This window comes from Hylobates moloch, unplaced genomic scaffold, assembly GCF_009828535.3.
Source record: "Hylobates moloch isolate HMO894 unplaced genomic scaffold, HMol_V3 SCAFFOLD_2, whole genome shotgun sequence".
Lineage (NCBI taxonomy): Eukaryota > Metazoa > Chordata > Mammalia > Primates > Hylobatidae > Hylobates > Hylobates moloch.
In genome coordinates this window covers 87,790,214-87,809,135 of record NW_026652277.1, presented here as the reverse complement: position 1 = coordinate 87,809,135, position 18,922 = coordinate 87,790,214, and the positions used below count along the sequence as shown (strand labels likewise).

The 18,922-nt window shown below is 35.6% G+C and overlaps 1 protein-coding gene across 1 annotated transcript in view; it reads right to left on the bottom strand.

Annotated features, from left to right (window-relative positions):
• IMPG1 (interphotoreceptor matrix proteoglycan 1) overlaps positions 1 to 18,553 on the bottom strand; it is a 142,323-nt gene extending 123,770 nt beyond the window's left edge. Inside the window, exon 1 of the mRNA XM_032152857.2 lies at positions 18,487 to 18,553. Coding sequence (XP_032008748.1) covers positions 18,487 to 18,553 — 67 coding nt within the window. The remainder of the gene's footprint in view (positions 1 to 18,486) is intronic.
• Between the last annotated feature and the right edge of the window lie 369 nt (positions 18,554 to 18,922).

The window sequence follows — 18,922 nt, the reverse complement described above, 5'->3', positions numbered from 1 at the left end:
AAGACACAGAGGTTAAAATTAGAAGAATGGAAAAAAGTTATAATAGAAGAACGCTAATCAAAAGAAAGCTGATATATTAAAATCAAATGAAGTCAGAGCATTGTTGGTAAATATTAATAGCCAGCTCTGGAGCATGGGTGAGATTTGTCTCATTTGCTGCTTTCTGTGTGTTAATACTCTTTCATGACTGATTTCAAGCCACCAACGTGGCATAACTGAACACTGAGTTTGGAAAAGATGTGGCCAGTTGGCTCTTGTCAGTACAAGCCAGTTCCAGCAAACCAGTGGACAAAGTTCATTATTAGGCGGAAGACATTACAAAGACAAAGACAGGCAGGTCACAATGATAACAGTTTAAAAGTCATAGAAAGTTAAAATTCTATGCACTTAATAATATATAAATATATAATACAAAGGTTGATAGGCAATACAGAAAATAAAATTCAGAATAATAGTAGGTACATTTTAAGATATCTCTCTTAATGGATGGAATGAACAAATAAATTCAGTAAGGGTAGGGAAGATTTGAAAAACATGCTCAAGCCTGACTTAATGGACATGTGTGAGGCATCATATCTACAAGCTATAAAATATGCTTTCTTTTCAAGCAGAGGGAAAATAAACAAACATTGGATATATACTGTACTAAAATTCAAATCTGAATACATTGAGGACTGATGACATGCATCATGTTCTCAGACTAATAGAGAAGTAAGCTAGAAATTAGTTTGAAAAACAAATGGAAAATCTTTATATATTGAAAAAAATTATTCAAAATAACCCATATGTCAAAGAAGAAATAATTATGGTTATTAGTATTTTTCTGAAATGATAAAATTACTATATAATAAAACTTGTGGAATGAAACTAAAGCAGTTCCTAATGGTAAAATGATATCATCAAAATGTTTATTTTAGAAAAAGGAAAAGCTAAATATTAATGACCTATGCATCCATCTCAAAAGACTTGTGTAAGAAAACAAAATAAGACCAAAGAAAATTAGAAAAAACAAAGATAACAGAGAGTAATAAAATGTGAAAGAGATCATAAATACAAATGGAAAAAAAGAAATATAAACGTCAAACTTTTTTGGAAAATATTGATAGCAAAAACAGGTAAACAGATGAGATTGATCCAATAAAGAAGAGAAGACAAAATTAACTAATGTCAGAATTGAGAAAGAAGAACATTATGCTTTCTACAGACTTTCTGCAAAATGTTCTATAAACATAAAAAAGTTAACAAGAAGATATAATGAATAATGTTTTATCCATAAATTTGAAGTTTGATATGAAATGCATAAATTTGTAGAAATGTGTAACTTACTATAACTCAAAAAGAGGTAGGATAATTAAATATTATCATAACCTTAAATAGTTGAGTAGTCAAATATCTTTCTATGAATATCTTTATCTGGCTTTAACAGTGGGTACTATCAAACATTCAAGCAAAATGTAATTCCATTTTCATGTGACTCTTATAAAACTTGACAAAATGAGTATGAGAAAAAATTTATGGTCTGAGCTTGCTTATGAATATGAGTGTTGCAATTAGAAATAAAATAGTAGCATATAGAATCCAGCAATGTATAAGCAATGTATGACCCAGTTTGATTTATCTCAGGAATGTAGGGTTGGCTTAATATTTGAATATTGATTAAGGCAATTTATCACATTAATGAATCAAAGGAGAAAAACCATTTGGCAATCTCAATAGACATAGAAGAAACAATAAATTTCTATGTTTATTCATGATTAAAAACTCAACAAATTAGAATTAGAAATTTTCTTTACTTGGTAAACAGCATTTACAAGAAGAAAACAAACAAGTGAAAAAAGCTAAAATAAGCATTATACTTAATGATGGAAATGTGAAAATAGTCAATGGATATTTGAGTTGTTCCATGTCTTGGCTCTTGTGAATAACGCTGTAATCAGCATGGGAAAACAGATATCTACGGGGTGCTTATTTCATTTTTTTGGGGATGCACCCAGCAAAGGGATTACTGGATAGTATGGTAATTCTATTTTTAATTTTTTGAAGAACTTCCATACTGTTTTCCAAAATAGCTGTAGTAATTTACATTTCCACCAACAATGTTCAAAGGTTCCCTTTTCTCCACAACCTCGCCAACACTTATCTCTTGTCTTTTTGATAATTGCCATCCTAACAAGTGTGAGGTAATAGCTCATTGTGGTTTGGATTCACATTCCCCTGATGATTAGAGCACCTTTTCATACCTGTTGACCATTTTTATGTCTTATTTGGAAAATTAACTACTTGGGTCCTTTGCCCATTTAAAAATTGGGTTGTGTTATAACAAAGACATAGAATCAATGTAAATGCCTATCAATGATATAGACTGGATAAAGAAAATGTGGTACATATACACCATGGAATATTACACAGCCATAAAAAGGAACAAAATCATGTCCTTTGCAGGGACATGGATAGAGCTGGAAGCCATTATCCTTAGCAAACTAATTCAGCAACAGAAAACCAAATACCACATGTTCTCACTTATAAGTGGGTGCTGAATGATGAGAACACATGCATACATGTCAGGGAACAACACACACGGGGGACTGTTGGAAGGTGGGAGGAGGGAGAGCATCAAGAAAAATAGCTAATGAATGCTGGGCTTACTACCTAGGTGATGGGATGATCTATGCAGCAAACCACCATGCCACATGTTTACCTATACAACAAACCTGAATATCCTGCACGTGTTTCTCTGAACTTAAAATAAAAGTTGGAAAAAGAATCTAAGAAACAGACCTGCACAACCCATATGCAATGTGATGAGGCATGTAGCAGTGGGGACCGGGGTGCTTGTGCACCAGAGGTTGGGATGTGCAGCGGGGAAGAGATTCAAATCTGCTTGTGAGGTGTGGTTATGTAGTAGTCATGTAGTGCTTCCTAAAAGTGGGGCTTAAATTGCATACCAAAAAGAGAGTATAAGCACCCTGGCTAGACAGCCTAGCATGCTATTTCATAACAAATTTAAAAGATAAAATATTCATTTTGCTTCAATTTCTTTTTATTATCTCAGTTAAAGATTTCTTTCAAAATAATATTCATCTGTTTTTAAATTTGAAAAGTAATGTTGCAGTTTGCTTAGTCCCTAGGTCAGCTAGGTCTGAGTTCTTGTCCCATGACCAAGAAGAATAAGGCATGTGGACACCAGAGAGTGAACAGAATATGATTTACTAGGCAAAAGGGAAGCTCTCAGCAAAGAGAAGGGACCTGAATGCAGGTTGCCAGAAATGGGGCTGAGTTCTGAGTCTTTTATGTGGCAAAGACAAAGAAGTCTTCTGTGGGTTCTGCCCAAATGGGAGGGGTAAAATTCCTTCTTAAGGGTATTGCGTTTGCACATGCCTGGGGTTGACCAGAAGGACTCCATCTTGGTTATTACTCATGAGTGCCTAAGTGAAACCCATTGCGGGGGGGGGGGGGGGGGGGCTAAAACCACAATGCTAATGTCATGTTAATGACATTATAATGAGCTGGGCTAAATTAAGGGCATTTAAGGTGATTTGTTGCACCTGAGCCTAAGTTGGGACAGTCCCTTCTGAGCAACATCCTGGCACAAGGGGAAGTTGTTAACCACATAGCTGCAGAGGCAGTGTAGGTGCTATCCTGTGGTTGTGCCTGTGAACATTGCCCTCCTCTACCCTTCTTCTGATACCCTCTCTCTCTATTTGACTAACCAGCCCCTAATTATCTCCTATCCCAGTAGTACATGGTTATTTTAGAACATTTAAAATGATGGAAGTATGATGAAGAAAATAAAAATCACCCAGAAATAAAATCGCTGGCATATTCACATTTTTTTTTCAATTTTTTTGTTTGTACATTATTTAGGTACCTATATGTTTCAAAATTGAGATCATATTGTTTGTAAAATTTTTAATATAACATTGTGTCATCTTTCCAAGTCACCACTAGTCTTTGAAAACTTTTACTTTAAATAGCTGCATGTTATAAACTTTAATAGTCATTTAGATTCTTTTTCTAAATAAAATTGTGCTTCAGTAAAAATAAAATAATAAAATAAAATAGGGTTGTGGTTTTTTTCATTGTTTGATTTGGTTTGGTTTCTTTGCCAGTGAATTTTGAGAGTCCTTAGCATATTTTAGACCTCTCAACCCTTTACAAGATACATGGTTTGCAAATATTTTCTCCCAATCCATAGGCTGCCTTTTCATTCTGGGAAGATCTTATGGAAATTGGTTGTATTTAGAGTTAAAGTCATAGGTAGATAGAAATAACATTAGCAAAGACATGAATTCATTTTACTCTCTCTGAAACAAAGAGAGTAAGTGTTTGGATAAACTCAGAGAAACTTTGAAGTAGAAAGAAGAAACTTCAAATGAAGTCGAATGACTTCTATTTTCTCAGTAAGTAGAAGGAGGTGATAATAGTAACAGTGGTAGTTGCTATAGCCATCTTAGGAGTTAGCATTTATTGAGCATCTTTGTAGCAGATACCTTGTTAAAAACTTTAACTCTTTGAGGCAGACATGGCTATTATTATTTTTATTTTATAGGCAAGAAAACCATAAGTGGGAGTAATAGAGATTGAGCAATTTGCCAACGTAAAAAAATTAGTAAGTGACAGAGCTGTTCTGTGCAGAATGAAGATCTGTGCAAGGCTTACAGCTTCTGCTCTTAACTACATTGTTATCACTGCTTCTGTGAATGAAGGGAAATCATGCTGCAAGCTCAACGGGAGAGGGAAGTTTTGGAAATCTGGCTAGGGGACTAGTTTAGGGAATCATATATAAATATGACTATGGAATAGCTTGTAGGGCCTAGCTAACTTTATAGTGCAGGAACTTGTTTCGTGGAAACCCTCTGTTTGAGTTTCTCTAATAAAACTTGTAGGCTCAGGAATGAGAGTAGAAAAAGCAAAAGCTAAGTTTTCCCAGAGTGAGATTAACAAAGCCAATGGGACAGAGGTTAAAGAGCAAGATTTCTATTGTACCACCAAGAAGACTGTGTTGAGAGTGGTTCAGCGGCAAACTATAGGACTTAGGATTTATGTGAGCCTATTGAGGCCTGGAATAGGCTGAAGAATCGGACAAAATGGCAGAGGCTGAAGGACTGATGTTTTGATAATAGGATCAGATCCAATAGAAAGAAGGCAGGGAAATTATTGAAAAGGGGGTGTTTCGGAATCTTATATCTCAAGAGGCTAAAAAGACTGCAGATCTGGAGGTGAAATTTCAGTGTTTTGATAGTGGGGTGGGGGGAGTGATATTTTTGAGGGGGGTGGTTTTGAAGAGATTTTCCCATTTTGTCAAGTTACACCCATTAAGCAATGTCTTGCCTTTAGATACATAACACACTGTTAAATAAGCTACTTACTACTAAACTTAGACTTTAGTCATGGGCATTTAAAATGACACTATCAATAAACAACTCCAGTTCTTTCAGGAGTTCAAGACTTTACGCCTTTATTTTTTAATGAAAAATAGAAACCCTAAGGTAGGTGCCTCCATTTCTAGCACAGAGCTGAAGGATCTGACCAGCTATTCTGAGATCAGTTATGAAAACAGATGTTAGAAATGGCCCAGAACCAGCAGTCATCTGGTGGTGTTAGCAGAGGAAAGTTGGCTTTTGAGTTAATAATAAAAATCACACTAAGTCCTCTCATCATATTATAGTGGACTGATTATTATTAATAGATCAAGTAGATGTAAGATAAAACTGGATACAGGTCACATCCCAACTTTGGTTCTAACCCTCTCACCTCAAATGATTTCAGAAATATTACTTAGCACTCTCTGCCTTAGGTTTCCAACCATAAATGAACGCAAATTAGTTTGAACTTTTATTTAAAAAGATATGTTAATCTAAATGATTGTTAATATAATTACTGCCCGCAAAGTGTTTTGATCAGTTCTAAACTGATCTGGGTACAATGGGTTAATAATAGTGTCATAGTATTTCATAGTTCAACTTAATTAAATGTATCATTTGCTTGTTTATAAATGCAGCAGGAAGCTTAAGACAGACAAATTAGTCCTACATGTGTTATTTTCTTCATGTAGTTAAAATATTTCTGAAGCAGAAATTTTCACTAGTTTTGAGGTTCTGACTTTTCTCCACAAAATTTCTTTTGGTTTAGTTTTCCTTAACTCTTCTCCTGGGGGCAATTATGAAAATAGATGCTGGCTATGGTGAAGAGAATTAAGATGGCTGAATGAAGAAAATGAAGTCGGAATGAATTAAGACGACTTTACAAAGGCACACAGAAAGACACTGTTTCCTCAAGAATGACTGAATGTAAATGGGAAAATATTTATTGACTGAATACAACCATATGCTTCGAGGCGGCATTGCTGTTCTGTAGCTCTTTCATATTCTTCTTACATTCCCTATGGCTGGAAGAGAGGAGCAATAGAGGGAGTATATTCTCAGTAAATAAGTACAGCGGAACATTCTCAGTAAATAATTACAGTGGCACATTCTGCTGCTAGTTCAGAGCTTGACAGCAGCATTTCCATATATGAATTCTCATTACCAAGGCTGTGCCAATCAACCTCATCAACTCATTGTGAGATAAGCTTGGAGGTTGCCTTGGACTCAAAGCAGAGTGCACCCTCCTCCTTTATCACAGGTTTCATCTGCCTTGGTGCTCTTGTTTTGTAAGGCTGAAATCCTAGCCTTGGATGAAATGATCTTCTTAGACAGAGAACTTAGGTCCAGTGGTTGCTGAAATCTGTCCACTGTGGAAGATTAAAAATCACATTTTTGTCAGAGATTTTCTTTTCTTTCAGCAAATTGCTTTGTGCTTTTCTAAGGCTTGGTATCACAAGTTCCTTCCCCATGACTGCAGAGGTCTTTTCTACCCTTAAGCAAGAAGGGGTGGTGTGGATGGAGACCTCAGTTACCCCTGAGTGTGATACTTGATAATATAGTGAGGAGGTCAGGACTTTTATTATGGTCATTACAACATGTATTCTCAATTAAAATATAAGCCTAGAGACTATTGTGAAAAATAAACTTTCTTGCTTCAGATGAATTATTTTAAAACAGAATAAAATATGTGCAAATGATAGTGGCACCAAAGGTATAGAGAATCTGAATTTCCGGACATAATTAGTATGCAAATGCAGCTGATGTTCAAGGTGGTTGCATTCTCATGATTAACAGAAATGGCTAAGAAAGTAGTAGGTCATTTCAGCCCTGTTTAATTAGCTCTCACATGCAATAGTCCCTTAGTGACACGAGCATAAAGGGGCCACAAGGCAGCAAGTGTTTTTTATTACTAAAGCAAATATATAATCTAATAAATGGTTTCAGGTGTGCTGCCGCAGATTGTTCATTTGTACATGAAGTATCTTCAATTTACCTATGTAAATTTCAACTTTAAGGACATCCTCTCAGATACAATTGAACAAGAAAGTCTGTCTGGGACCTTTGAATGACACTGACCTGAGACTGGCACAGATGAACAAAGTATAGGGGCTGTACAGTTAATGTGTCTGCCATTAGGCAGCTATCTCAGGTATGTTCTCTGTTAATGAAACCACAATGAAGCAAAATACCTTTTGTGTAATTTCATGAAATGAGAGCATACACCAATAGTAAAGGGTTGGCAAGAAGTGGAGTGTCTTAAAATGCAAATTCCCTGACATTTCACAGCTACTAAAATAATTATCCCATCTTAGTGAACTAATAATAACTTAGTTAAGTGTTTCATTTAGTATAACCAAATGTAGTGCAAAAGACACATACTAAGATAAACATGATTTCCATTTTAGGACTTGCCAAGGGTAAATTTTCTTTTTTCTCTTTCTCTTATACATTGAATGTCACAAGCAATTAAATGAAATTATTTATGTGAAATGGAAAAGCAAGAACATAAAAGCAGTGATGCACATATCAGATGCAACTGGTATTTCCATTATGAACCTCAAAGAAAGGAGACTTGGTGTCTTTATGAAGTAACTGTTCTTTGAGCTCTTCAACTGTCTTTTGTTGTGCTAAAACAATTTTATTTAAAGAATGTTTTGAAATCAAAGCTATCTCACCTTTATGTATCTGTGAAAAACTACATTCAGAATCTGCAAAGCTTAAAAGAAGCCTTTTGAAATATTGGCATGTCTTTAAATCATTGTATATTCTGTATCTAGCACAGTATTGGGTATATGGTAAGCATTCTGTAGAATCAAATTGGTAAAAAGTCATCTAGGGGCATAGAAAAACTTTTGAGAAACAATTTGGCAATATGAATCAAATACCATAAAGCTGTTTACAGTGCTTTGACTCAATAATTTTACTTCAGTGAATTTATGCTGAGTCTTAAATACTGGGGCTTATGCGCAAAGCTCTTTATTACAATGTTATTTGCCATAACAAAATAATTAGTAACAATTAGTTTTCTTTTGTTGAATACTTAGATAAAGCAAATCTTGACACATTTACTGAAAGAAACATTATGCAGCCAATAAAATGATGCTTGTCAAAATTAGATGGCAATGTGGAACGTTTATATGATGTGATAAAACTACAAAAAGGCTGATATAAAATTTGTGTGTGGTAGAACTGCAATTACGTAAAAATTAAATACACATACCTAGAAAAAGTAGTGGTAGCATAGGTTGTGTTTGGGTGGAACTACTGTTGGTAATTTTCATCTCTTATTTTTTTAAAACTACATACCTTTTAAAATGAAACGCTGAATTTAGCTAAACACCCAATCGTTATGCTTAGCAGCTAGTTGTGTTGAATTGAAACTTTCTTTTCTCCCCAAACAATTTTCTATGTAAATACACTCATGGTGGTTAATTGGTTACAAATAAGAAACCAGTTGGCTGAGATAAAACCTTAATTAATATAGACCTCGCTAATTGAAGATTAACGTATATTCACAGATCTAACACATCTAAGATTCTTATGAAATAAAAAGCCCTAAATGAGTAGCAAGTTAGGTCTTTTTTTTTTCCCCAATATGGCTAACTGGAGACAATGGATGCCAGTTCTCCTTAGAAAGAAGACTTGCAGTGGTTCACACCTGTAATCCCAGCACTTTGGGAGGACGAGGTGGGTGGATTATTTGAGGTCAGGAGTTCGAGACCAGCCTGGCCAATGTGATGAAACCCTGCCTCTACTGAAAATACAAAAATTAGCCAGGCATGGTGGCAGGCACCTGTAGTCACAGCTACTCGGGAGGCTGAGGCAGGCGAATCACTTGAACACAGAAGGCAGAGGTTGTAGTGAGCTGAGATGGTGCCACTGCATTCCAACCTGGGTGACAAAGTGAGACTCCATCTCAAAAAAATAAAATAAAATAAAATAAATAAAATAAAATAAATTAAAATAAGAAAGAAGACGCAAAATTACAGTTGAATAATTTTACACAGAATTTCAAGAGGAAAGTGCTGGAGCCTAGTGGAGAACTCACCAGAAGAAACTAGGGCACAGGAAAAGAAGGAAGCAAGAGGTCGTCAGAGATGAAACCCAGAGGGGCTTGGTATTTTATGAAAAGGATTCGCGGGAGTGTTTTTGTTTCTCCTTGCCCTGGTGGCAGATCCTTGGTATCTGAAATGTCAGAGAGCTCCTCTGTCCTCATGAACCCAAACACTGATGTGGGCAGTGATTTGGTGACTTCTTGAGGGCACTGCACTAGTATACCAGCGTGTACAGGGTTGCTTGTCCTCCTCCTCTACCCATACTGCAGTGGCTGCATCCATTGAATGACCGAGTTCTGCCCAGGAAATCTCAGCCCTTGTGTTTCCACATTGCCAACCCTTCACGGGCATTCCCCAGCATCTGCTAAAATTACAGCAGCCACATAGAGCTGGGTGACTCCAAGGGAGCTGCAGTATTCCTCTTGTTCCAGCCCTCAGGGAGTGCTGCTCCTAAAGGAAAAGAGAGTGCAGTGCACCAAGGGAGCACCCCTTTGGACAAAGGAACCCAGAGTGTGTGTGCTTTCTGGTGCTCAAGAGCTTCCCACTTATGGACTGAGAGTAACTGCACTGCTTCCACAAAAGATGTGGGTGTTGTGTTCAGCCCTATGGGAAAGAGTATGGTTCCACCCCAGCAGTCAGGCAGCCTCAGCGCTGAGGCACAGGAATGGAGAGGGGGACTACTTATCTCCCTACTCCACCCACTGTTGTGGATACAGTTGTGGCTGCTCTTCCTGAAGGTTACAGCATGTGTAACCTTGCTAGAATGAAGGACAGCCATTCTAGGGTAGAATGGAGGATGGCCATTCTAGGGCTATTAGGGATTACTAGAATAAACTCCCAGAATGGAGGACAGTCATTCTAGGGCTACTAGGAATTACTGCATCCCTGCTGGCTATGTGCTTACCAGGCTGGGGCTTGCAGGAAAGGTGAGGTGCCTCCCCTTCTCTACATGGAGTGGCAGTGTTCCTGTTGCATAAAACAGGGCTGAGGGAGGAGGTTCTGCACCACAGACATTTTAGTGGAGAGCCATGGGGCAACCATTTTTTTTTTTTTTTTTAAATGGCTGTTGGCTAAATTGGAGCTTGGAGATAGGCAGTGGTGTCTGTACAATCTGAGTGTCCTGAGAGCTGGGCCAGGAATGTGACAGGGAAGAAGACTGTGTTTCTGCCTGCCCAGGTCATGGAGCTGAGGAAGCTCCCTCTCCTCACTGGGAAGACCTCAGCACATTTCACCGGGAGCTTCCCTTGCCACCCCTGTTAGGGCTTGTTTGTGCCTGCCATTGGGGTATCCAAGGGTGGGCTTGGCAGTCCATCTCCACACAGCATTGTCAGTCACTTAGGTGCTGAGGGAGCTCAGGCCACCATGCATTCCATAGATCAGCCCATTGCCTGGGACAATGGAGAACCTCTCCTGGTAAACAAAGATCAAGCATATAACTATCAGCTTCTGCTTCAGCTGGCTCTTACCCATAAGTAAGAACTACCTGCTGGCCTGGAGACAAAACTGCACAACCTAATACACAATCTGCTGACACAAGTGCACAGTGCTGGCTTCCTGAGACCTCTGCCATATTGGCACCATAGGAGACAATGAACTTGCTCACATGCCTAGTACAAAGGCTGCTTATAACTAAGGAACTCATATAGAGTCATTGCCAGTGAAAGCACCCAGAACCAAAGCCAAAAGACTATTTTTCTCCCTTCAGGATGTAACTATAATGTATATACAACATACATTATACATTATAGTTTGGACAAAGGAACCCAGAGTGTGTGTGCTTTCTGGTGCTCAAGAGCTTCCCGCTTATGGACTGAGAGTAACTGCACTGCTTCCAGAAAAGATGTGGGTGTTGTGTTCAGCCACACGTGTTGTATGTTATACAACATACAACATACATTATAGTTACATCCTGAAGGGGAAAAAATCCTGTCCAAATGCAAATAAATTCAAAAACAAAAGAAGAGGTAGTTTATGCAGATAAGAAGAATCTCTGTGAAACTCTGGTGAAAATGCAGAGGGTTACAGGATCCCCAAAATAGTACACTAACTCTCCCACAATGGATCTTAAACAAAATGAAATCTTTGAAATACCAGATAAAGAAGTCAAAATACTGATTTTAAAGAAGCTTAATAAGCTCTAAGAGAAAGTTGAAAACAAATACAAAGAAATCAGAAAAAACAACTCAAGATATGAATAAGAAATTTACTAAAGAGATACATATTTAAAATAAAAAACTTGATAGAATGTCTGCAAATAAAAAATTCATTGAAGGAATTACAAAATGCTGTAAAAAGTTTTAACAATAGACTAGACCAAGTGAAAGAAAGAATATCAGAGCTTGAAGGCAGGTTTTTGAATTAACCCAGTCAGACAAGAATAAAAAAATTTTAAAAAGGACAAAGCTTTCATGAAGTGGGAGATTATGTAAAACATCCAAACCTATACATAATAGATATTTCTGAGGGATAATAAGTAAAAAGATTGGAAAATATAATTTAGGAAATTGAGGAAAACTTCCCTAATTTTACTAGAAATTTAGACATCCAGTTATAAGAGGCTCAGAGAACTCCAGAAACATACATCGCAAAATGAACTTCACAGAGATATATAGTCATCAGATTATCCAAAGTCAGTGTGAAGAAAAAAATCCTAAAATCAGCAAGAGAAAAGCCTCTAATCACCTATAAGGGACATCTCATAGTATTAGCAGCAGGCTTCTCAGCAGAAACCTTAAAAACAGAAGGGACTGAGGTCCTATTTTCAGACTGCATAAAGAAAAACTGTCAACCACAAATTTTGTACCCTGACAAACTAAGTTTCATAAATGAAGGGGAAATAGTCTTTCCCAGACAAGCAAATGCTAAGAAAATTTGTCACCTCTAGACCACCCCTATGAGAAATGCTCAAGGGAATTTTAAATATGAAAATGAAAAAACAACATTTGCCATCATAAAAACAAACATAAATATAATACAGGTGTTATAAAAGTACACCATTGAGACTACAAAGCAATTAGGTAACAGTTAACAGTATAACAGAAAGAAAACTCCACATATTAATATTAACCTTGAATGTAAATGAATTAAATGCTCCACTTAAATGATAAAAATTGGTGAAATGGATTAAAAAACAAGGTCCAATGACACACTGGTTATAAAAAACTTACTAATTGGTAAAACACTCATAGACTGAAGCTAAAGGGGTAGAAAAAATATTCTATGTAAACAGAAACCAAAAGTGGGAAGGAGTAGCTATACTTATACAAAATAAAACAGACACTAAATCAACAGCAGTAAAAAGAGGCAAAGCAGGTCATTATATAATGATAACAGGATCAATTTAACAAGAAAATATAACATTTCTAACTATATATGCACTCAAAACCAGATTCATAAAACAAATTCTACTAGACCTAACAAAAGAGATAGACAGCAATACAATACTATTGGGGGCCTTTAACATTTCACTGGCAATACTAGACAGCTCATTGAAACAGAAAATCAACAAAGAAACAGTGGATTTACATTGTATTGTAGACCAAATGGACCTAACAGACATTTATGGAACATTCTACTTAACAACTGCAGAATATACATTCTTCTCATTAGTGCATGGAATATTTTCCAAGAAAAACCATATGTCAGACCACAAAACAAGAATCAATAAATTTAAATAAATTGAAATTATATCAAGTATCTTTCCAGAGCACAGTGGAATAAAACTAGAAATCAATCCCAAGAGGAACTCAAAACAATGTAAGTACATGGAAAGAAACAACCTACTCCTGAGTGATCTCTGGGTCAACGACAAAATTAACATGGAAATTAAAAAAAAAATTGAAACTTACGAAAATAGAGACACAACATACCTCTGGGATACAGCCAAAGCAGTGCTAAGAGAGAAGTTTATAGTGTTTTATGCTTACATGAAAAGATAGAAAGATCACAAATTAACAACCTAATGTCACACCTCAAGGAACTAGAAAAATAGAAACAAATCACACCCAAAGGTAGAAGAAGTAAATAAATAACAAACATCAAAGGAGAACTAAATTAAATGGAGACTAAAAAAAATAAAAAGCATCAATGAAATGAAAAGTTGATTCTTCAAAAAGCTAAAGAATATTGAAAGACTGCCAGCTAGATTAACCAAGAAAAAAAGAAAAATTCATGTAAGCACAATCACAAATGAAGAAGGCAACATTACTACTGATGCCACAGAAATACAAAAGATCATCAGAAAGTTCTGTGAGCATCTCTACCCTCACAAACTTGAAAACCGAGAGGAAATGGATAGATTCCTGGAGACATACAACTTCTCAAGGTTGAACCAGGAAGAAATAGAAATCCTGAATAGAACAATAATGAATAGTGAGGTTGAATCAGTAATAAAAAAGTCTCCTAAGAAATAAGAGCCCAGGACCAGGTAGATTTACAGCTGATTTCTACCAGACATACAAAAAAGAATGGGTACCAATCTTACTGAACTATTTCAAAAAATCAAGGAGGAGGGAATCCTCCTTAGCTCATTCTATGAAGCCAGTGTCACCCTGATACTAAAGCCAGGCAAGGACACAACAAAAAAAGAAAACTAAAGACCAATATCCCTGATTAACATAGATGCAAAAATCCTCAACAAAATAGTAACAAATCGAATCCAACAGCACAAGAAAAAGACCATAACCATAATCAGATGAGCTTTATTCCAGGGATGCAAAGACGGTTCAGTACATACAAATCAATAAATGTGATTCACCACATAAACAGGATTAAAAACAAAAACTATACGATCATCTCTATAGACGCAGAAAAAGCATTTGATTAAATATAGCATCACTTCACAATAAAAGCCATCAAGAAACTAGACATAGAAGGAACATACCTCAAAATAATTAAAGCCATATATGACAAACCCACAACTAACATCGTATCTAATGGGGGAATATTTGAAAGCATACCCCTAAGAACTGGAACAAGGCAAGGATGCCCACTTTAAGCACTCCTATTCAACATAGTACTGGAAGTCCTAGCCAGAGTAATCAGGCAAAAGAAAGAAATAAAAGGAATCCAAATTGGAAAAGAAGGAGTTGAATTATCTGTTTGCTGCTGATATGATCTTATACGTAGAAAATCCTAAAGACTCCTCCAAAAGACTCCTAGATTTGATAGATGAACTCAGTAAAGGTTTGGGATACAAAATCAGCACATAATATCAGTAGCATTTCTACACACCAATAATGATCTACAAGGAGAGTTACAGAACACTGCTGAAAGAAATCAGAGGTGACACAAACAAATGGAAAATCATTTGATGGTAATGGATTGGAAGAATCAATATTTTTAAAATGGCCATACTTTTTTTTTTTTTTGGGAGACAGAGTCTTGCCCTGTTACCCAGACTGGAGTGCAGTGGCATGATCTCAGCTTACTGCAATTTCCACCCCTGTTGAGTTCAAGTGATTTTCCTGCCTCAGCCTCCCAAGTACCTGGGATTATAGGCACCCACCACCATGCCTAGCTAATTTTTATATTTTTAGTGTAGGTGGGGTTTCACCGTGTTGGCCAGGCTGGTCTTGAACTCCTGACCTCAAGAGATCCGCCCACCTCAGCCTCCCAAAGTGCTGGGATTACAAGCGTGAGCCAATGCACCAGGAAATGGCCATACTTCTTAAAACAATCTCTGAATTCAATGCAATCCTATCAAAATATCAATGCTATTTTTCACAGAATTAGAAAAAATAATACTAATATTCATATGGAAACAAAAAGCTCATATAGAAAAAACAAAAAAAGAACAAAGCTAGAGGCATCACATTCATATTATACTACAAGGCTATAGTAATCAAAACAGCATGGTACTGATATAAAAAGATATATATAGAATGGCACAGAGTAGAGAACCCACATACCTACAACCAGTTCATCTTTGACATAGTCGACAAAAATATACACTGGGGAAAGAAGATACTATTCAATAAATGGTACTGGGAAAATTGGATAGCCATATGGAGAAGAATTAAACTGGACCAGTATGCCTCACTGTATATAAAAATTAGCTCAATATAGATAAAAGACTTAAACACCAGACCTTAAAACTCTAAACATTATAAATGGAAAACTAGGAAAAACTCTTCTGGACATTAGCCTAAACAAAGAATTTGTTACTGAGGCCTCAAAAGCAAACGTAACAAAACCAGAAACAGACAATGGGACTTAATTAAAGTAAAATGCTTGTGCACAGTAAAAGAAATATTCAACAGAGTAAATAGATATCACACAAAATGGAAGAAAATATTTGCAAATTATGTATCTAACAAAGGGCTAATATCCAGAATCTATAAGGAACGCGAACAACTCAACAAGAAAAAACTAAATAACTTCATCAAGAAGTGGTCAAAGAAGATTTTTCAAATAACTAAAAACAGAACTACGATTTGACCCAGCAATCCCATTACTGGGTTTATATCCAAAAGAAATTAAATCATTCTACCGCAAAGACACACACACTTGCAAGTTCATCACAGCCCTATTCACAACAGTAAAGACATGGAATCAACCTAGGTGCCCATCATTGGTGGATTGAAAAAAAAAATGTGGTATATATACACCATAAAATACTTTGCAGCCATAAAAAGAAACAAAAATGAAATCATGTCTTTTGCAACAACATGAATAAAACTGGAGACCATTATCCTAAGTAAATTAATGCAGGAACAGAAAACCCAACACTGCATGTTCTCACTTATAAGTGGGAGCTAAACACTGGGTCCCCATGGACATAAAGATGGCATCCATAGACACTTGTGACTACTAGAGGGAAGAGGGCAAGCAGGAGACAAGAGTTGAAAGTCTTCCTCTTCAGTACTGTGCTAAGTACCTGCATGATGGGGTCAATTGTACCCCAAAACTGAGCATCATGCAATATACCTATGTAACTAACCTGCACATGTATGCCCTGTATCTAAAATAAAAGGTAAAATTATTTTAAAAAGTTAACAAAGAACATGAACAGATATTTTGCAAAAGGAGACATACAAATGGCCAACAAGCATATGAAAGAAAGCTCAATGTCACTAATCTCAGAGGAATGCAAATTAAAACCACATTGAGATACTATCTCACATCAGTCAGAATGGCTATTTTTCAAAAGTCAAAAAATAACAGATGTGGAGAACAGTAAATGCTTATGCATTGTTGGCAGAAATGTAAATTAGTACAACCTCTATGGAAAACAATATGCAGATTTACCTAAGAACCAAAAATAGAACTACCCTTTGATCCAGCAATCCCACTGCTGGGTATCTACCCAAAGGAAAATAAATCATTATATCAGAAAGATACCTGCATTTGAATATTTATTGCATGCAGCACTATTACCAATAGCAAAGATACGGAATCAACCCTAGTGAACATTAACTAATGAATGAAGAAAGAAAATATGGTTACATGTTAATGGAATGCTACTCAGCCAAAAAAATGAATGAAATAATCTTTTGTAGCAACCTGGATGGAACTAGAGGCCACTCTTTTAAGTGAAATAACTAAGAAACAGAAAGTCAAATATCACATGGTCTCATTTATAAGTGGGAGCTAAATAATGTGTACACAAGAAAGACATAGAGAGTGGAACAATAGACACTGATCACTCAAAAAGATGAGCGAGTGGAAGGGGAATGAGGGATGAAAAATTACCTAATGAGTACAATGTACCCTATTCAGGTGATGGTTACACTAAAGCCCAGATTTCACCAGTGTGCAATATACGGGTGTAACAAAACTGCACCTGTACTCCCTAAATCTATATTTAAAAAAAATAAGTAACACATTAGGATTTTTTATTATGCAATTATTGGACATTGTTTCCTAGAACTAAGCATATAACAAATGGGAGTCTTTTTGATAAGCTTATTTCATTTCACTTCCTATATGTATAATATATTACATATATTAAATTACATGTATACATAATACATTAGAATTATATATATAATTATACATAATTATATGACATATAATTGTTATATATAAAAATTATATATAATTATATATTTGGAATTGTGTATAATAGCTGATATGCAATATATGAAAACAGAAAAAAATCGTTAAATTAACAGAATTAATGTAACAAAAAATTTAACACAGCTGAATTGCTTGATCAAGTCTATGAAATAGTCAAATTGGTTTCCTTCATCAGATTCAGTTCAGAATATACCCAAATCTCATTATTTATTTATAATTAAAATGATTTTATAAATGTAAATATTTATATATAATTGATAATTTAATGAAAAAGTAAATAAACTTTGCTTCTTTCACTATTGTTTGTAGGTGACAAAACATGAAGAAATCTTTTCCAGAAATTTTTTTCTCCCTCCAAATGCAGTCACTGAGAAGTTTCATATAACTGATGGAATCACAGTTATTTTGTGACTTACACATGCAATGACTATTAATTTTACTTTTTCATGGATATTCCAAACCAATACTTTAGTTAAAATGTTTATCATCATGAAGCTATGTCATTCTTATACATTGCCTAGTACTTTTATGCGTACAACTTCAAAAACAACCAAATTTCGAAGTCGGTTGTCATCATGAACCCTGAAGATGAAGAATACTTGCTATTTTCTAAGGGAAAGCAACTCATGATTTCATTGTGAGAAGGTAAGAAATACCTTTTTTTGTCTGACCATAAATGACTTAAAACATTAATTTTATCTTTAGGTTTTATTTGTTGAATTTCGGTGGATAAATGGTTAGTTTCACGGATCTACTAATGTTATTTGCATTAATAATAAGAATTTTCAATGAATGTTTTAAAACAGCAAATAAGATGCATTCATCCTATTTTGTTAATATTTACTGCACTTAAGATCGTGCAGTGAATATTAAATCAAGTGAAAATCATTTCTGATAATTATTCAATCAATCAAGCAATATTTATTCAAGGCCTACTATATACTAGCCTGTGAGATAAATTGGTAGCCTTGTTGGTTCTAAATATTTACTTCTATCAGTAGATTTTATAGATAAGCAATTTAAAAATAAACATTTAAGTAACTTACCTTTGGTTCCTTGAACTTGGAGAAAAATCCAAAAAACAAAAATAGCTCTTCTAGTTCCCAAATACATTCTGGCTTTTGTGCATTGGTAATTCTGATAACAATCACAGAACAACCTCAAATCTCATTAAAAAGTAACAGAAATGTGAAAAATAATTATATATTGATACCAGATGATTGAGGATAACCTTCTTGGTTTACCTTTATGAGGGTGTTAATTTATGAAGTACATGTAGCAGTGTCTGTTTCTGGAATAATCGGCTTGTCTTTCCCTCAGGTGTAATCTCTGCTTAAGGGCCAGCTGGAGGAACCTTTATCTCATTAACCTTCTGGAGGAGCATCTGCCAGCATAGCTCCAGGACCCTGAATGCCATTATAAACAAGTGTCTACAGACACAGTTTTTTCTTAGTTATTCGCCTGTTACAATGACACAGAGAG